Genomic DNA, 21,424 nt, shown 5'->3' on the forward strand with positions numbered 1-21,424 from the left:
GCAAAAGCACAATCAAGTGTTTTAGGATTCCCATTCTTCCCAGTCAGCCACAATTGTGCTCTACCGTCAAGGGAACACAAATAGACGTTCCTCTGGTACTCCCTATTTTCAGCCAAGATCCATCTAACATTAGCTATAATATGCCTAATACCACAGCCTCTTCTAAACCCAGCCTGCACACCTGGCAGTGCTATTCTAGTTATTTTTGGATTATTTTCAGTAGAAGCTTGCTTGCATGTGACAGCAATAATATTGTTCGATAATTTCCACATTCTGTCAGGTCACCATTCTTTGGGATGGGGAAAAAACCATATATATAAAATATAGATCTCTTTGCGTCAGTTGTCCAGGTGGTTGTCGTCCAGATTTCTTGGCAAAACTTGGTGAGCATATCCAGGGCAGCATCTGCTGAAATATGTCAATTGCTATGCTATCAATTCCTGGGGCCTTGTTTTTTTGCCAATTCTTCCAGTTCCTTTTTGTATAATGACTCTGTATACTCTTTCCATGTCTGCCAATTCCTTTTGGTATAATAACTCTGTATACTCTTTCCAAGAAGATGTAAGAAGGTTGGGGAAGGATGGGTATAGAGGAGATGACAAGTGTCACAGAAGTTAAAAATGACATCAATGACTTCTCTCCATTTCAGAATCTTCTGGTGTTAAAAAATTTAGTCTCATTCTTTACATTTCTCTTTGGTTACCTTGATCAGTATAAAAAATAAAGTCAATGTAAATTTAGTATTGTACCTCATTAACTCCTGATCTTTTAAGCTTACAATTTCAACAGCTGAGAAATAGTATTTTGGAGAATTCAAATTTAGTATATACAAACCAAATGCATTATCTTTTTTGCAGACTCATTCTATCCATTTCTCTTCCTGCTGGTTAACTGTTTCCCAATTTCATAGGTGTTATCTTATATCCACTCATGTAGTCTTTTCTAGATTTTTACACAGCACTTTCTCATTTTTAGTTATGGGAATGCCACTTTAAGTCAATGAAAATATTATTTGCATGCTAATTTTCCCCCTACAATATTTTCAAGGACCACTTATAAATTAAAATCTGTTAACTCTTCTGTAAATAGACTGCCTACAGGTGGCCATCAAAACACCTCTTTAGCATTCAGTAAAATTAGTATCTTTGTTAAGTACTCAGAACCTAGGCAATTAACCACAGAGGAGGAGACTGCCCATCCTTCTCACACAGAGTGGGCCGGTGGTCTTGAACCACGTGACTTGGGACTGTAGTGCAGCTTCCTGCCTCTTGGCTACCAGAGATCCCTCCTTTTAAGTTCCTATAATTAACATGCCCTGTTACTATAATTAATATGTCTTTCTACTTAAATTTTTGAATGAAGAATCTTTTTGTCACTTTAAAAAGGGCAAAAATTTAAGTCAGTCAATACCAATCAGTTACGGAGACAAAGAAAAGTACCCACAATAACAGAAAGATCCCAACAAACTTTGTCCCAGGCAATGAGATTCAGTGAAAAAACAAACAAACAAAGAAACAAACAAACAAACAGTGAATGTCACTTGGGAAAGAGATGGAAAAGGGAGGAAATAGGATATAGAGGATGGTGGGACTGCATAAAACAAAGTAATCCCTACAGCCCAGGTAAGAAAGGTTCCTCTGTTGGGAGAGCAAAAAACATCAACCACTATTTCAACCCTACCTTCTACTCATGTCCTAATTCAAGCAAATGGTAACTAACAGGGGGTTCTCTTTACATTTTTAACATTTTTTTTTGGTAAACTGAGCAGCCCTGCGGTTCTTCAACGCTTTTAGGTCAGAGGACCGCTAACAAGCCACTCCCTGGGATTCCAGGACGCGCAAGGGCCACGCTCCTACACCGCATTTTTTCACTTTAGTCTCAAAGGAAGTGACGAGCGATAAGGGGCGGGGCGACGTTTGAGCCGGAAGTGCCTCCCGGATAGTAAATAAGTCCCAAAAGACAAGAAAGACGCTGTCTCCATCTTGTCGGGGCCTGCCGTTCGTACGACGTTGTGAAGATGGGGAGCGTCCTGGGGCTGTGCTCCATGGCGAGCTGGGTAAGGTTCCTTTTGCGACCTCCAGAGATCTGACTTGAAAGGAGGGAAAGGAGAGGGATCCAGCGAGAAGTGAGCGAGACCTGACTCAGACCCCACCCAGCGGGGACTGCCTGCTCTTCCCGTTTTCTTCCTATTTCTCCTGTTCATCCCGAGTTAGCTTCAGGGTCGGGGATTTGCAAATAGTTGTCCAGATCGTCAGTGAATTACAGTTGGAATATGATCCGGATGGAAGCGGTGGAGAGCTGGCAATTCCGCCCCCACCCCACCCCCGACTCTGTCTCTGTGTCATTGCCTTGGAGTCAGTTCCGACTCATAGCTGACTCTCCAGCAGGTTTTCCTAGACTGTATATCGCACGGGTTGAGACTGTCCATCTACCCCCCTCAGAGCAGCAGGCGCATTCGAACTGCCTGACCCTTTAGTTTAGCCGTTCGGCTCCCTGTGGACGACGCCACCAGAGCTCCCCCCTTCCCATAAACAATAAGCTCGCTCTTACAGTCTATTCATGTATGTGCCAAGGACGTATCTGCTGAGGCCTTCTGCCTCTTTTCACGGGTAACCCGTCTCTGCTGCTCACCTCTTTGCATTGACCTCGCGGTGCAGCACTGTCATCTTTGGAGGCTTCTCGGCCCCTTTGTTCTTTCGCACAGAGGACAATATCGACCTGCATTTATTATTTCTGACAGTTGACAGTTTTGACCTAAATTTATTTATTCACTATTTGTGACGGTCCAGCAATAACAGTGATGTCGTAATACCTTTTGGAGGTAAATAACCCTAGTCCTCTAAATGCTTTAAAGGTGTAAGAGAATGATAATTTTCATGTAATGATTTATATACATGTAAAATCTACCCACTTTTTAGTTTTTAATATTCTGTATGTTTCAGCATGAAACAAACATCTTTGTATAATGTGAGATTTCATATTAGGTGCTGTCAATACAGGTATAGCGAGCCTCTAAACAGTAGATCTGAATCTTACCCTGTCATGTGTCACCCTCACAATCTCTTAACACACTCTAGTCCTTTGCTGCAGTCAATCCACCTGGTTATGATGGTTTTTTTAAATGATTTTTCATTTTTTTTTTATTCAGTGGTACAGATAAACCAGTGTATTTAAGATAACTCCCCTCGTAGTTGGTAAAGATAATTTAATGTGAATTATATGGGCTTAAATCCCATTGCTTTAATCTGACATTCCTAAATTCCACTTCTAACAAGTGCTTTTCTGATCTCCCAGGTCCATTTTATATATATATATTAGCAGCCATATTGATTATTTCAGATACCTCACGTGTGTGTGTGTGTGTGTAGTACACTGTCAAATCGGATCTGTCTGGTACAGGAGGAGACTGCCCCTCTTTCTCCAGCAGAGCATCTGTTGGATTCAAACCACATACCTCTATACCTCTGTGATTGCAGTGCGGTTTCTTGCCACTAGGCCACCAGGGCTCCCTAGATATCTCACATTTTTGAAAAACATTTTTATAAAGTTTGAACTATAAACATTAACATTTAATAAACTAATATGTATAATAGATTTCTTATTCCAGTCCTAGACCATTTTTTTGGTTATGCTGGTGTTTTTTTCTGATAGGCAGGTATCTAAAAGGGATATATTTTCATAATTAGGCCTTACTAGTGTATTAGTGTATCTGCATAACTGGAATAAATAGGTCAAATAGATGATTTTTACAAAAGCTACATTTTTAGTTTAATACATAGAAATGAGTAAATGATTATCATAATGATGTTGTGTAATTTAGTATTAATGTCAAGATCTTGCCAACTTATCAAGTGATCATACTGTTGCCTTTTTTGTAGTAGATGTTAATGAGGAGCAATACATTTTTTCACATTTTTTCTTGATCTACATATCAAGTAATCTTTGTGTTTGGTCTCAAGGTCAATTATGATAAAATGTATAAGGATTTTTTAAATATGTGTATTTGTTTCATAGCACTCCAGAGGCTTAATGGTAAGGAATTGTGCTGACAACTAAAAGGCACTAGATTAAAATCCACCAACTGCTCTGCAGGAGAAAGAAGGGCAGTCTCCTCCCTGTGATTTATGGCCTATGAAAAACATACTCACTGAAGAGTCAGCTATGAACTGGTCCTGATTCCAGGGTGCATAATAACAACAACATATTTGTTTTAAAGAGAGCTTTGGCGGCCTAATGGGTAGGGAGGTAATCTTTCAACTCAAAAATAAGGTGGTTCAAATTCACCAGCTGCTCTCTGGGATATAGGAGGGCAGTCTCTTGCAGTTTAAAAGCCTCTGCAAACTCATTGGATGGTCAGCTAGGAGTTGGTTCCAACTTGAACGACACATAACAGCAATGTGCTTTAAATTATAAAACACCCCCCCCCCCCAAACCACTTTTCTTGAACACCTTGGAGAAAATACTCTTTCCTAGTAAGTGCTCGAATTTTGTATTACTATCTGGTGGTGCAGTGATTAAAACCTTAGGCTTCTAACTTAAAGGTCAGTGTCCACTAGTATGAGCCACTCTCAGGGAGAAATTTAAGACAGACTGCTTCCATAAATATTTACTTTTGGAAACCTTATTAGGCAGTTCTCCCCATCTAGTGGGGGGAGGGGTCTCTTTGAGTCAGAATCAACTCAGTAGCAGTTGTATACCGTAGAGTTGCTGACCCTCCAGTGAGTTTTCAGAGCCAGTTATTCACATAGGAGGAGATTGCCCATCCTCCTCTTGTAGAGATGGCCTTGAACTGCATTGCCTTGCCACTAGGCCACCAAGCTCCAAGGTTTGCTTTGTAATGTAGACTACCAGTTTATCAACTAGATGAAGGATACAGTTATCACTCTTTAGTAGCAAGGTATATTAGGAGGTGAGAAAAATTTTATGAGATTTGTGTTATTTTGTAATACCTGGAGTTCTGGTGGCCTAGTTACCATGCTAATAATCAGTGTCTGCAGTTTTAATTAGGCAGCCCTTTTATGGAGAATGATCGACAGTCTCCTATAAAGATTGACAGTCTTGAAAGCCTAGCAGAGGTTGCTATGAGTTGGAACAGTCTCTGTGTAATTGAGTATGTATGTATTAGTATTCTCTGGGTGGTACAAACAGTGAACAGGCTTAGCTGTTAAATGAAGGTGGGCAGATTGAGTATATCCAGAGGTGCCTTGGAAGAGGGACCTGGTGAGGTAGGGCTAAAATCATCCACCTAAAACCCTATGGAGCATAGATCTGCTCTGTCACTCATATGTCACCATGAGTTAAGTGGAACTAGCTTTTAGTAATAAGAAAGGGGTTTTTTTAGTAGCAAGGAGATAACCTCTTGTCTTTCAATAATTAGACCTTGGACACACCGACAAGGTAAGATTATGCTCCTGATTGCTATAGAGCATTATGACTAAACTAGAAATTGAATTTCCAGTATGCAGTTTGAGTCATCTTTCTTCCCCCTTTCCTGTCCTGCTGTTTCTGTTTTCCTGAATTTTTAAGTTTCAGTGTATATGGATAGCAGGAGATAAGAAAATTTGTCCTCTTGAATCAATCTCTTACACATACTTAACAGTCAGCATACTTATTTGCTTAAATGATTTGATGAACAGTAATTCAAATTTTGAAAACTGGTCAGAATCATTAAGTTAGGTCAGTCAAGTTAGAGTAAAACAAAATCAGTAGCATGCCTTTTGTTCTTTAGCACACATGTCTGCAAGTTAATCAGTTATAAAAGTTTTTTTCTAACGACATTTTTCTGAAGATGAAAAAATATAACAGGATAAAGTAAAAATGACAAGTGATACTGTGCAAAGATTGTAATGTTGTTTTTGGTTTGCATTTAGGTGGGTTTTTTCCCTCTTCAGAGGTTCAGAGTTAATCATTCTTTGTTGCTCATGACACTGTTGACACTGATTGTTCATGGCTGTCTCTTTGGTTTGAAATGAAACCCTAACATAAACATCTGTGAAATCTTCTATATTACCTCCTTTCCAGTCCCAGAAGTCATATCAGTGAATAGAATTTATTTTTTAACTATGTACTATAACTCTCATTTCTTAGCTGAAAATATTTATAATGAGTTAAGAAAAAAGCTAGTGATTTCTGAACACATTGGTTCATAGCTGCTATGTACTCTGCTATGCCGAGTACTGTTAAAGTAAAAATGTCACAGGAAATTCTGTCACTAGCATTCTTTCTCAGTGCGTATTTGAAAATGGATGAGCAATAGATAAAATCACTTTTACAGGAATGTTAGAATTTCTGACTGTTAAGTAAATGTTTTTAAGTCAAGAGAGTTTGCTAAAACGATTCCTTTAAAGAGGTGATTTTATAGCAGTGGTTCTCCCTGGACACAGTTTTGAACCCCAGGGAGCATTTGGCAATGTCTGCAGACAGTTTCAGTTGTCATAACCCAGATGGGCATGCTAGTAACATCTAATGAATAGATGACAGGGTTGCTGCTAAATGGCTGACGATACACTGAATAATCCCTGATTTTTAAAAAAACTACTCAGCTGAGGTTGAGATACTTGCTCTAGGCTTAAGAAAAAGGCTGTAGAAAACATTGAAATTGGAATAAGGGCACTTTAATTTTAGATTCATTGCTATAAGAGATGGAAAATCCACACGGTTTGCATCTCAGCTTTTGTTAATTGTATGATTTTTTTAAATTTTTAATATTGTAATAGAGTTCTTTGTGGCTTATAATGAGAAAATGTACTGTTCCATTTCTACTCTTTGGAGTCAGTGTTTATTACTTCCATATTTCTAAATAATATATTTGTACTATATTCTCTACTAGTAGCAGTATTATTTTGGTTTATTATTTCTTACCATGAATGGCAAAGATTGAAATTTTTACTGTTGTCCATGCCCTGCCCCCCACTCATGGTAGCCCCTCCTTTGCCCATGCTGCTTGTCATGTTGATGAGAACAATACTGTTGACTATTTAAATGAATCACTATGTATAAAGCCATAGTAAACACTTAACTGTATTAACTTTGCTTTTTATAGTGTAATGTTATGTAATAAATATACAATGATTTTCAAGAACAGGTATTTTTGGGTTTGTTTGTGTTGTTTTGTGTTTTTTTTTAATTCATTGAAGTAATGAATTTAATCCTAAACTTTGTCCAGGTGAGAAGTCTCAGGATATTCACATACATGTGATTACTCCAACCTTGGAGACATCTGTCCTCGAGACCTGACAGTTTGCTCCAGTCTGTAAAGATTATAACTCAGAAAATCCTATGGGGCAGTTCAGCTCAAACACATGAGTTTGAGTTGAAATTGACTCCCTTGCAATGAACAACACTAATAGTGGTTTTTACTACCATCACCACACCCAAATCAGGAGAAGCATAGGATGACAATGTACTTCTTTTCCTCCTAAGGGATGTTTGAGAATTGTTAGAATTTTGTGAACTCAGCAGAATAATTACTAGGAAATAACGGCTAGAGATTGACTTTAGTAACTTGCCACTCACAAATATTTTCTTTCTCTGTTTACTACTTTAACTTTGATTTCTGTTTGTAGTGCCCTCCTCCTTGTTATAACTAATTTTATTCAGTTTGGTTTATATAGAGGGTAAAGGACTTTCACTTTAGTATTGTAATGAAATGTGCAAAGAGCTGGATTCTCAGAAAATCAAAAAGTATGAACTCGCTCGGCATTTCTTAAGCTGAAGGAATTGAAGAACAAATTGAGGCCTTGAGTTGCAGTACTTAAGGATATTTTGGGCAGAATAGTAAATGATGCAAGAAGCATTAAAAGAAGACAAAAGGAGTACAAAGTCACTGAACCAAAAGGAATTGCCTGACACAGAAAAATGTCATGAAACAACATATGAGCAAGAGCCTGTGGTGGTGAAGGAAGAAGTTCATTCTGCTCTGAAAGAATTGGCAAAAAACAAAGCTCTAGGAATAGATGGCATACCAGTTGACATATTTCTACAAACAACACAGATGCTGCCCTAGATACACTCAGCAAGTTGTGCCTAGAAGTCTGGAGGACAACCACGTGATCAACTGACTGGAAGAGATCTGTATTTGTTTCCATTACAAAGAAAGGTGACCTGACAGTGCAGAAATTATTGAACAATGTCATCAGTATCACATGAAAGCAAGATTCTGCTGAAAATGATCCAAAAATGACTGGAGCAGCACATCAACAGAGAACTTCTAGATGTCCAGGCTGGGTATAGAAGAAGCTGTGGTATTAGGGATATTATAGCTAATGTTAGATGGATCTTGGCTGAAAGCAGAGGGTACTAGAGGAATGTCTGTCAGGGTTTCATTGACTATGCAAAGGCATTTGACTGTGTGGAACACTACAAACTGTGGCTGACTCTGAGAAGAATGGGAATCCCAGAACACTTGATTATGCTTATGTGACGCAGAGCAGATTATCCGAGAGGCTGGGCTCTATGAGGAGAATTGTGGCATCAGGATTGGTGGAAGGTCTATTAACAATCTGCTTGCTGAAACTGAGGAGGACCTCATGCACTTGCTGCGAAGGGTCAAGGACTGCAGCCTTCAGTATGGACTAAGGCTCAATGTCAAGAAGACAAAGATTCTCGCCACTGGACCAATTGGCAGCATCAGGATGGATGATGAAGAGATTGAGAGTGTTCACAGCTTCAGTTTGCTCGGCTCCACAGTCAACACTCTTGGCACCAGCAGTCAGGAAATCAAAAAGCGTATCGCGATGGGAAAGTCTACTGTTAGGGACCTCTCTAAGGTACTCAGGAGCAACAGTGTCTCTCTGGAGACTAAGGTGCGCCTGATACAGGCCATGGTATTTGCAATCGCTTGTTATGCATCAGAGAGTTGGACAATGACTAGGGAGGACAGAAGGAGAGTGGATGCTTTTGAGCTGTGGTGCTGGAGAAGGGTACTGAATGTACCATGGACTGCCAGGAAAACAAACAGATTCATCTTGGAGAGGATTAAACCAAGCTACTCCCTGGAGGCAAGGATTCTGGGGCTTCGTCTGACATACTTTGGACATGTTGCCAGGAGGGACGGGTCCTTGGAGAGGGACATCATGCTTGGGAGGGTGGAGGGACAGCGCAGGAGGGGAAGACCCTCTATGAGATGGATTGATTCGGTGACTGGGGTAATAGGGATGGGTGTGTCAGAGGCGATGCGGTTGGCGCAGGATAGAGCAGGGTTTAGGGCTGTAGTGCATAGGGTCGCTATGAGTTGGAAACGAATCGACGGCACATAACAACAACAACATACTTGTACCAGGAGGCAGTTGTCAGAGCAAGAAAATACTGCATGATTTAAAATTGGGAAGGGTGTACGTCAGGAATGTGTCCTATCCATACCTTTTCAGTCTATGTGCAGAACTTCAGGAGCCTAGGCTCTATGAAGAAGAATGTGGCATTAGGTTTGGAGGAAGACACATCAACAACCTGCATTATGCAGATGACACAATCCAGCTTGCTGAAACTGAGGAGGACCTGAAGTGCCTTCTACAGAAGGTCAAGGACTGCAGCCTTCAATATGGATTGAAACTCAACATCAAGAAAACAAAGATTCTAACCCTTCACACCATCATGATAGAGGGTTTCAGATTGCTTGGCTTTACAATCAACACTCTTGGTAACAGCAGCTAGGAATCAAAAGACAAATTGCTTTGGGAAAGTCTGCCTTCAGGGACCTCTCCAGAATTCTGAAGAGCAACAATGTCAGTCTGGAGACTAAGGGGCGCTCATTCCAGGCTACAGACTTTACAGTTACTTGCTGTGAGTAAGAAAGCTAGCCAATGACTAGGTATGAAAAAAGTAGACTTGATGGTTTAGAGCTGTGGTGCTGGAGAAGAGTATTAATTATACCATGAAATGCTAGGAGAACAAACAGGTTCATCCTGGAGAGAATGAAACCAGGCTCCTCCTTGGAAGCAAGGATTCTGAAACTTTATCTGATGTATTTTGGACATGTTCCAAGGAGGGACCAGTCCTTGGAAAGGGGCATCATGCTGGGAAGGGTGAAGAGAGACCTCACAAGAGAGGAAGACTCCATGAGATGGATTGACTCAGTGACTAGGGTAATGAGAGTAGGTGTGTCAGAGACAGTAAGGTTGGCTCAGGATGGAGCAGGTTTCAGAGCTCTTGTATGTAGGGTCATTATGAGTCACAAGTGACTTGACAGCACTTAACCATAGCAATTTACTTTAACCTTGATTTCTGCTTATTATGCCTCCCTCCCTGTTAAAACTATTCTTACTCAGTTTGGTATATATAGAGGATAAAGGCTACTGTGCTTAACTTTCTCTTTCAGTGTTCCTCCCCCGTTGTTTCCTCCCGTTAAATGAGAATTAATAGAGAACATTTTAAACAATACTGATTTTTACTAATACTGTTTTTTCCCCCCAGATACCTTGTCTGTGTGGCAGCGCACCGTGCTTGCTGTGCCGTTGCTGTCCTAGTGGAAACAACTCCACTGTAACTAGACTGATTTATGCACTTTTCTTGCTCGTTGGAGTATGTGTAGCTTGCATAATGTTGATACCAGGAATGGAAGAACAACTGAATAAGGTTAGTCTGTTTTCTTAGTTACTGATGAACTGAAAATGCTGTGTGTGTGTGTGTGTGTGTGTGTGTGTGTGTCACTGATTGTTTTTGAGATAATATTTGCAAAAAAAATGTATATGGAATGCTAGGAAAACAAATAGGTTCATCCTGGAGAAAGTGAAACCAGGCTCCTCCTTGGTGGCAAGGATTCTGAAACTTCATCTGAGGTATTTTGGACATGTTCCAAGCAGGAGGAGTGGCCTAGTGGTAAGAAGCTGCATTGCAGTCCCAACAGCCTGCAGTTAAAATCCACCAGCTGCTCCACAAAAAGGGTGGGCAGTCTCCTCCTGTGCAATTTACTGCCACTGAAAACATGCCAGAGGGTCAGTTGTGGTTCAGTCCCAACTCATTGGTATTCAGAAATAACAATGCCAGTTCTAGTAGTTTGAAATCATTTAGGAAACACTGACAAAGCCAGCGTAAGGTAGCAATGTTAAGGACAGAAAATGTACTGCTGTAGGAAATAAGGAAGTTATTATAACCATGTAAATATCAGAATCTTCAGTGCATTCATGGAAAAGACAACATAGCAAGAATAAGTGAAACTTCTGTATGTAGCGATTAAAAACTAAGGAAGTAAATGGAGGTAAAGCTAGAAAGTAAGGATCCGATTGTATAGGGTCATTAATGTCTCACTACTGTAGTCTTCACTGTCGATTACACATCAGCATAAAACAAAAATTCTCACAACTAGACCAGTAAGCAGCATTCCGACAAATGGAGGAAAGGTTGAAGCTATCAAGGAATTAGTTTAATTTAGATCCATAATAAACCCCTATAAAATTTTCAGTTAAGAAATCAAATGATTGCATTGCAGGGTAAATCTGCTACCAGGAAGCTCTTAAATGCACTGAAAAGTAAAGACATCAGTTTAAAAGTCTGAAGTGTGCCTGATCCAAGCCATGGTATCTTTTCAGTTGCTTCACATGAATGTGAAAGTTGATAATGCATAAAGAAGACCAAAGAAGAGTAAATGCCTTTGAATGATGGTGCTGGCAAAAAGTATAAAAGGACAAATCAGGTCGGAAGAAGTGCAGCCAGAGTTCTCCTTAGAGGAGAGCATGGGGAGACTTAATCTCACACTCTTTGGGCCTGTTACCAGGAGGGGCCAGTACCTGGAAAAGGACATCATGATTGAAAAAGTAGAACGTGATCAAAAGAGAGGACAGTGAGATGAATTGATATAGTGACTGTCGCAGTGAGCAGCGATCATGAGGGGGGTGTGGAATTGGACTAGGTTTCCTGCCTTCACTCAACAAGAACAGGAGCTTTTTTTACCACTCTCTCTCTCTCTATATATATATCTCTGTGCTTTGTGAAGGGAGTTCTGGTGGCATAGGGGCAGGAAGCTCTGCTGCAGTCCTCAAAGCATATGGTTCACATCCACCAGCTGCTCCGTGAGCACTCTTTTCCCATGTGATTAACTGCCTCTGGAGGGTTGGCTGTGGATTGGTTCCAACTCAGTAACTATGCAGATGAATTTGGAAGCTGTTACAGTGAAATATCAAGAGGTAAAAGCCACTGTAGTTCTGACAGCAGACTTCCGTCAAGTTTTCAGAAGTGTAAGTGTTTATGAGAGGAGACTGGCCATCTTTCTCTCAAGGACCACCTTACAGATTTGAACTGCCCCTGTACATATTAAACTATGCCTCTGGGGTTTCTTACCAAGAGGTGCAGAGAGTCTAGAATAGATTTAATAGAATTTACTGTATCTGAAATTTAATTGTTGACTGTAATGAAATGATAAATTACCAGGTACTGAACTCGGACTAGTAGGGGAAAGTTCTTAACTGTTAACGTGGAAATGAAAAGAATTTTGTTTGTTTTAATTATTACTGGTGTTTTTCCTTGAATAGGAGTAGCGGGGGAGATATACCCTCAAGTAGTAGAGGGAAAGTAGTGGAAGTGGTACAAGTCAGATCCTGTTTAGTGATGTAGGGCCACTGTTATGATGAATATTGACTTCTCCATCAGCTTAGATTACTGAGCAGCTACTCAGGACCAGTGTTTACATGTATCTTCAACAAGCCATGAGAATTGAATAGCTGTTCATCATGTACAATCTAAATATGAGGGACTTAAGTGGTTCAAGTAATTTCTTATGCTTGGAATTGGCAAAGTAATATACTGTATCGCGTTGTGTACATGGGATAAGGGAGTGGATAATTAAGCATTGTTGTTGTTGTTATTGTACTGTCTAATCAGAACCAGACTATAGATAGCTGACCTTTCAGCAGCTTTTCAGAGGTAGTTAATCACATGGGAGGAGGTTGCCCATCCTCCTGCGGACCAGCTGATGGACTAAAACTATGTTATCTTTGGGATTGCAGTGCAGCTCTTGGCTGAAAATGTTAAGCTTAGTGTATAGAACTTGTCAGCTGCTCTGAAGGAGAAAATTGAGGCAGTGTGCTTCCATAAAGTTTTACAGCTTTTAAAACCCTATAAGGCACTTCTCTGTCCTGTTGGGTTCCTGTGAGTTCAGAAAGACTTGATGGCAGTAGAGGGAGTACATAGGACAGGTGAGTGTGGAGAAGTACATGTCAGCTGCTTTTAAATTAGGTCACGAAGGTAGGATCTAAGCGAGATCAAGAAAGGGTTTATGGTGTTGTTGTTGTTAGGTGCTGTCCAGTCATTTGTGGCCCATAGCAACTTTGTAAACAGATCTAAACAGATCTGAACTGTGTCCTCCTGATGCACTAGAGCCCACTGTGGCAGTCTCTTGTGTCAATCTGCCTGTCAAGGATCTCCCTCTTTTTCACTGACCCTCTACCTTTCTGAGCATCATGTCCCTTTCCAAGGAGTAGCCCCTCCTAGCAACATGACCAAACATGTGAAGTGAAGCCTCATCATCTTTGCCTCCAAAGAGCACTCTGGGTGCCCCATTTCCAAGACACATTTGTTTATTCTTCGGCTGTCCATGGGATGTTCAGTGCTCTTCTCCAAAACCACAGCTCAAAGGCATCAATTTTTCTCTGTCAGCATTATTCATTGTCCAGTTCTCAGATGCATTGCAAGTGATCAGAAAGACCATGGCCTGAATCAGACGCACGTAAGTTCTCAAGCTGACATCATTACTCCTCAGTAATTTGGGAGAGGTCCCTAACCACAGACTTCCCCAGTGCAAGGCATTTCCCAATTTCCGACTGCTTGTACCAAGGATGTTAATTATGCATCCAAGTAGGATGAAGTTTCTGACAGTTTCCGTCTTTTCTCCATCTAGCATGAGGTTGCCTGTTGGTCCAGTGGTACAAAATCTTTGTCTTCTTGACATTGACATGTAACCCATATTGAAAGCTCTGCTCTTTGATCTTCTGTAATAAGTGCTTGAAGTCCTCCTCACTTTTCAGCAAGCAAGGTTGTGTTATCTGTATAATGGTTATTGTTAAGTCTCTCTCTGATCCTGATGCTACATTCTTCAGAGTCCAGCTTCTCGAATAATCTGCTCAACATACAGATTGACTAGAGAGGGAGAGAGAATACAACCGTGACATACTCCCTTCCTAATTTTAAACCATGTAGTGTTATTAAGATAGACTAGGAAGCAGGATTGACCATCTGCCTCTGAAAACCCTATGAATAGTAGAGGAATGCAGATAGTTATAGTAGTAGTGATTAATTCTAGATTGGAAGTTGGTCAAAATGAGAAAAAATAATGGTAAACATTATTTAATAATTAGACCATGGAATGTACTTAGCTTAAATGTTGGAAAGCTAGAAATTTTGAAAATGAAATGGAATGTGTGAACATCAACATTTTAGACATTAGTGAGAAGAGATGGACTAACTTTGGCTGCTTTGAGTCAGATAATTATATAATATTAACAGAAGAAGAATGGTGGTATGTTCATAGTAAAAAAGTAATTTTAAATTATAGCCTGAAATACAATGTTGTAAGCGATAGGATATTATCCTTACACATCCAAGGAAGGCTCATTAATACTACTATAATTCAAATATACACTCCTACATCGGGAGCCAAGAAGAAAGAAATTAAAAATGTTTACCAGATCTTGCATTCTGAAATTGACCAAGTATGCAGTCAAGATGCATTAATGATAGTTGGTAACTGGAATATAAAAGTGGGGAAAAGTGAAGAAAAAATAGAAGTTGAAAAATAGAACTGTTGTGAGAGAAATGAGACTAGAAATAGGATCATGGAATTTTGTATTTTCAATGATATATTCATTGCAGGTACCTTTTTTAAAAGACAACGACTTTATACATGGATCTGACATTATGGGCTTCATAGGATTGACCACATCAATCCTATGGAAGGAATTATTAAGAGAATCATAGTATCAACAGTCAAAACTAGGCCAGGCCTGCCACTCAAGCAGATATATGCACACCCATGTTTATTGTGGCTTTGTTCACAAGAGCAAAGAGCTGGAAACAACCCAGGTGCCCATCAACAAATAAATGGCTAGAGACGCTGTGTTATAGTCACACAACGGAATACTATGCTGCATTGAAAAATAAGGAAGGAACTCGTAAGATACTATACAAAATGGGTGACCCTAGAGGACACTATGCTGAGTGAAATAGCTCAGTCACAAAAGGACAAATACTGTATAGTGCTACTGTTGTAAAAGGGAACTGACATTGGAGTTGGGGGAAAACTAGGAGGGAATAAATAATGTATACTGCTTTGAAACAGGTGAGGGAGAAAACTGTTTAGGAGGAATGTATGATTGAGTATTAATTGTCATGTCAGAGAGTCCAGAATGAAAGCTGCATAGTGGAGTAGCGAGGGGCGGTTGTGCGTGTAAGGGGGGACAGCAATTGTATCACAGTGAAAGAATTTAAGTTTGGGGTTTTTTGGTGGTGTTTTTTGTGTTTTGTTTTTACTTTTCAAAGAGAAAAGCAAACTGGGGGTGAGGGGTGGGCAGGGAGGAAATTGTGCAACAATGAATGACTGGAAATCCAAAGTCTCTGTAAACTCACTAAAATAAAATATGTTGTTGTGGTTGTTATGTGCCGTCGAGTCGTTTCCAACTCATAGTGAACCTAAGTACAACAGCCCTAAACCCTGCTCTATCCTGTGTCAATTGCATTGCCTCTAACACACCCATCCCCATTACCCCAGTCACTGAATCAATCCACCTCATAGAGGGTCTTCCCCTCCTCCGCTATCGCTCTACCCTACCAAGCATGATGTCCCTCTCCACGGACCTGTCTCTCCTTACAACATGTCCAAAGTATGTCAGACGAAGCCCCAGAATCCTTGCCTCCAAGGAGTAGCCTGGTTTAATCCTCTCCAGGATGAATCTGTTTGTTTTCTTGGCAGTCCAGGGTACATTCAATACTCTTCTCCAGCACCACAGCTCAAAGGCGTCAGTTCTCCTTCTATCCTCCCTAGTCATTGTCCAACTCTCTGATGCATAACAAGTGATTGCAAAGAGCATGGCCTGTATCAGGCGGTCCTTAGTCTCCAGAGAGACACCATTGCCCTTGAGTACTTTAGAGAGGTCCCTAACAGCAGACTTTCCCATCGCAGTACGTTTTTTTATTTCCTGGCTGCTTGTGCCAAAAGTGTTGACCGTGGAGCCGGGCAAACTGAAGCTATGAGCAATCTCAATCTCTTCGCCATCCATCCTGATGCTACCGATTGGTCCATTGGTGAGAATCTTTGTCTTCTTGACATTGCGTCTCAGTTCATTTTGAAGGCTGCGGTCCTTGACCCTCTTCAGCAAGTGCATGAGGTCCTCCTCAGTTTCAGTGAGCAAGGTTGTGTCATCTGCATAACACAGATTGTTGATCGATCTTCCACCAATCCTAACGCCACGCTTCTCATAGAGCCCAGCCTCTCGGATAATCTGCTCTGCATACATGTTGAAAAGGTATGGAGATAGGACACATCCCTGGCGTACACCCTTCCCAGTTTTGAACCATGCAGTGTTGCCCTGCTCTGTTCTGACGACTGCCTCTTTGTCCAAGTATAGATTTCGCATTAGCACAAGTAAATGTTCTGGGATTCCCATTCTTCTCAGAGTCAGCCACAGTTTGTTATGATCCACACAGTCAAATGCCTTTGCATAATCAATGAAACACAGATAGGCATTCTTCTGGTATTCTCTGCTTTCAGGTAAGATCCATCTGACATCAGCTACAATATCCCTAGTATCACAACCCCTTCTAAACCCAGCCTGGACTTTTGGCAGTTCTCTGCTGATGTACTGTTCCAGTCGTTTTTGGATAATCTTCAGTAGAGTCTTGCTTGCATGTGAAGTCAATGATATTGTTCTGTAGTTTCCACACTCAGTTGGGTAAAAAAAGAAAAACAAACCCAAAAGTAGGCCGGGGTGGACTATGGGTCAGATCATAAATTACTTATGTGCAAGTTTCAAACTAAGGCTGAAGAAAATAAGCCCATGAAAACCAAAATATGATTTTGAATCTATTCCATTTGAATTTCAAGATCATCTTAAGAATAGGTTTGAAATATTGAACACCATCCACTCATTTAAATTACAATTTTGACAGGTAGTTTGCCCTTGCCCAGTATGATTATGTATAGGGAATGGTTACCTTATTTGCTGAAACTGAAGAAGACCTGAAGAAGATCTTGGTCTTTAATGTCAATTGAAGCTAAACATCAAGAAGACAAAGATTCTTAGCACTAGGCCAATTGGCAGCACTGTGATAAATGGAGAAGAGATTGAGATTGTTAACAGTTATAGCTTGCTCGGCTTCACTATCAACTCTCTTAACACCAGTCAGGAAGTCAAAAGACAAATTGCATTGGGAAAATCTGCTATCAGCGACCTCTCCAGAGTGCTGAAAAGCAATGATTTTAGTCTAGAGACTAAGGTTCACCTGACCAGGCCATGGTATTCACAATTACTTGCTTTATTTCAGAGACCTGGACAGGGACTAAAAATGACAGAAGAAGAATCGATTCCTTCAAACTGTGCCGGAGAAAAGTCCATACCATGGACTGCCATGAAAACAAATAGGTCTGTCTTGTCGAGGGTGAAACTAAGTTTCTCCTTGGAGGCTAGGATTTTGAAGCATACTTTGCGCATGTGGCCAGGAGAGACCAGTCCTTGGAGAAGGACATCATGTTCAGAAGGGTGGAGGGACAGCACAGGAGAGGACAACCCCTGATGAGAAGGATTGATACAGGAACTGGGATAGTGGGGGCTGGTGTATCAGAATTAGTGAGACTGGCTCAGGATAGGACAGGGTTCAGAGCTGCTCTACGTAGGGTTGCTGTGGGTCACAGGCCACATGACAGCACATAACAACAACAAAATGACAGAACTCTTGGAAAGCTAGCTTACAATGACTTTATCTAGTAATCCTGCCCATAGAAATCAATCCAAAACAAATAGTATTACATCAAATCAAAAGTATAGAAACAATGTAAATCTAAAACCAGAAGGAAAAATTATTTAAATGCTTACCAAGTCATTACTACAAAATTATATACAGTAGAATTTCAACTTTTTACAAACTGAAAAGAAATTAAGATACAAAGTGAATTTCCCTCAAGAGTAGAACTGTTAGGGGCCATCACGTCACCTTTAGACTTAGCAACCTCATGTGGCAGAATAGCACTGACTGCTCACGGGGGTTTTAAACCTGTCAGCCGATTGCCAGCGTCCTCTCTAGGAGCTTCTGAGTGGATCTGAGCAGCTGACCTTACCATTAGCAACCTAAAACTTAGTTGTTGCACCAGCGGGGTATTCAGTGACTTGATTTTTTTCCCCTCTAATTTTCTAAAATAAACGTTTAATACTTAAAGAAATATTGAACACCAATCATAAGACCAGATGAGCTATGGAATGATATCAAGGATATCATCTATGAAGAAAGCAAAATGTCATTTCAGAGACAAGGAGAAAGAAAAAACTAAAATGTATGTGAGAAGAGACTCTGAACGTTGCATTAAAGTGTCAAGAAGCCAAAACAAAGGGAAAATATGCCGAAGTAAAAGAGCTGAACAGATGGCTTTCAGAGGGCAGCTCAGGAAGACAGAGAAAATTATAATGGAATAGGCAGAGAGCTGAAATTGGAGAATAAAAAAGGAAGAACTTGTTCTGCATTTCTCAAGCCGAGAGAACTGAAAAAGAAATTTAAGTCTCGACTTGGCAATATTGAAACATGCTATAGGCAACATTTTAAATGACCCAGAATGCATCAAAAGAAGAAAGGGTTATAGACTATAGAGAACAGGAAAACAAAATAATACAATGCATAAAAAGACAAAGCATTAAAAAAAAACAACACCCAAAATACCTTGGTATTAAAAAAAGCAGTTTAAATTATGGTAGTATATTTGCTTTCATGTTGCCTAAAAGAAATAATCCACTCTCACACATTTGAGAACAATATATGCTTATATAATGTGAAAAGTACTTATATTTTACTTAAAAGAAAAATTTTGCACTCTTGAGTCCATTGTTACTTTCTGAAACTCTCATAAGTTTTTCAAGAAACAAAACCACTGCCATCTTATGTCAAATCCATTCAAATTATATTTACAGAGTAAAGAACCAAAATTAAAAATGGCTTTAAGTAACATTAGTTGAAAATTTTTTAGTCTTAATTAGATTCAGTTACTTTTGAGTCTTTAAATTCTTATTTTTTTCCTTTTCATAATGCATACAATATATATATCATTGTTACTATGTGACATAGAGCTGAAACTACCTCAACTGGCTCACCAGCATGTTTTTCGAGGATGTTGACTGTGTAAGAGGAGGTTGCCCATCTTTTTCCCCCGTGGAGCAGCTGGTTGATTGAAACCCACATGCCTTTGAGTTGGCAGTGTAGGTCCTTACACTAGGCCACCGGACCTTCCTTTTTTCACGCTAGTTGATTAAAATGCACCAACCTTCTGTTGACTGTTCATTGTAAGATGAACTTCACATTTCCAATTTTTTTTTTTTTAATTGCTTGCAAAGAAATTTCTTAAGGGGGAAATAACCTGGTAAGTTTATACTTTCATTTTTACTTGCTGAAAAATTCTGAAATACAAACTCTTGTTTTATAGATCCCTGGGTTTTGTGAGAATGAGAAGGGTGTCGTCCCTTGCAATATTCTGGTTGGCTATAAAGCCGTCTACCGTTTGTGCTTTGGCTTGGCTATGTTCTATCTTCTCCTCTCTTTACTCATGATTAAAGTGAAAAGCAGCAGTGATCCTAGAGCTGCCGTGCACAATGGGTAAGTTTTGAAGTCTGAGGAGCCACTTCTCAGTAATTTTAAATCTGTCTACAGAAACTTAAAGTAAATTTACATATAACCTGCAGAATTATTTTGTCCATTGTTGATGTCAAAATAAGAAATTCCTCTTTTTTACTAAAGATTGTCAGACTTTGAAAAGAAAAATATTAATAGCTTTGAGTTATGTATTGGCATACTCTCTTATTCATGATACTTTATATATTTATCCTAAAAAAGATCTGTTACATTTGTGACTGTTAATAGGGAACTCTTCTCTTTTTCTTGTGACTGTTAATAGGGAACTCTTCTCTTTTCCTCCTCCTCTGACTTTTTGGTGGACTAGTCCTGGTGTGGTTCCCTAGACCTTTTAGTACAGCAGATTGAAAACCTTTATTCCTAACAAGGGAGATTGATTGTTCTAAACCTTTAAATTTACTGGCTAACCAAGGAGAAGAAGAAAATAATGGTCCCAGTCTTAGTATCCTGTATTACAAGTATTACTTCTGGTTCTGATAATTTAAATATGGCCAAACTTTAATGTTCTTGTTTCCCCTCCACCCCATATTAAGGAGAAAATATTCTTAAGTATTTGTTATTGCTTACGTACTAGCATGTGCTACCAAAGAGAGGAAAAACGAACAGGTAAAATGTAAATATTAATGGAAAAAAGTCATTGGAGAATTTGTTATTTTAGTCATTGATGAATTTAAATTTTTATCAATTTTTGAATAGAGGAATTTACCATGTACATTTTTAAAAATAATACAGTGTTTATTTATAAAATTTATCTTGTTGATGTTGTCATTGTTACGTGCATTGAGCTGCCTTCGACTTATATAGTGACCCTATGTACAACAGCCCCAAACCCTGCTCTATCCTGTGCCAATCTTCATGTCTCTGACACACCTTACCCCCCATTACCCCAGTCACTGAATCAATCCATCTCATCAAGGGTCTTCCTCTCCTTTGTTATCCCTCCACCCTCTCAAGCATAATGTCCCTCTCCAGGTACTGATCCCTCCTTACAACATGTCCAGAATATGTCAGATGAAGCTTTAGAATCCTTGCCTCCAAGGAGCAGCTTGGCTTCACCCTCTCCAGCATAAACTTGTTTGTTCTCCTAGCAATCCATGCGTATATTCAGTACTCTTTTTTTCAAGCACCGAAGATCAAAAGCATCAACTCTCCTTCTATCATTCCTAGCCATTGTCCAGCTCTCTGATGCATAGCAAGTAATTGCAAAGACCATGGCTCTCAGGTACACCTTAGTCTCCAGACTGACATCATTGCTCTTCAATACTTTGGAGAGGTCTCTGACAACAGACTTTTCCCAGTGCAATTCATATTTTCATTTCCTGGCTGCTGGTACCAAGAGTGTTGATTGTAGAGCCAAGCAAACTGAAGCTTTCAACAATCTCAGTCTCTTCATCATCTGTCATGATGCTGCCAATAGGCCCAGTGGGGAGAATCTTTGTTTTCTTGAGGTTGAGCTTCAGTCTATACTGAAGGCTGCAGTCCTTGACCTTCTGCAGCAAGCACTTCAGGTCCTCCTCAGTTTCAGCAAGCAGGGTTATGTCATCTGCATAACACAGACTGTTGATGAGTCTACTTCCAATCCTGATGCCACACTTCTCCTCATAGAGCCCAG

At 39.9% G+C, this 21,424-nt stretch overlaps 1 protein-coding gene across 1 annotated transcript in view; it reads left to right on the plus strand.

Annotated features, from left to right (window-relative positions):
• Positions 1-1,881: 1,881 nt before the first annotated feature.
• The window catches only part of SERINC1 (serine incorporator 1), a 28,602-nt gene continuing 9,059 nt past the window's right edge, over positions 1,882-21,424 (plus strand). Inside the window, exons 1-3 of the mRNA XM_006878985.1 lie at positions 1,882-2,056; positions 10,411-10,572; positions 19,607-19,776. Coding sequence (XP_006879047.1) covers positions 2,018-2,056; positions 10,411-10,572; positions 19,607-19,776 — 371 coding nt within the window. The 5' untranslated portion in view covers positions 1,882-2,017. The remainder of the gene's footprint in view (positions 2,057-10,410; positions 10,573-19,606; positions 19,777-21,424) is intronic.

This window comes from Elephantulus edwardii, unplaced genomic scaffold, assembly GCF_000299155.1.
Source record: "Elephantulus edwardii isolate Elephantulus edwardi_28Jun2011 unplaced genomic scaffold, EleEdw1.0 scaffold00002, whole genome shotgun sequence".
Classification (NCBI taxonomy): domain Eukaryota; kingdom Metazoa; phylum Chordata; class Mammalia; order Macroscelidea; family Macroscelididae; genus Elephantulus; species Elephantulus edwardii.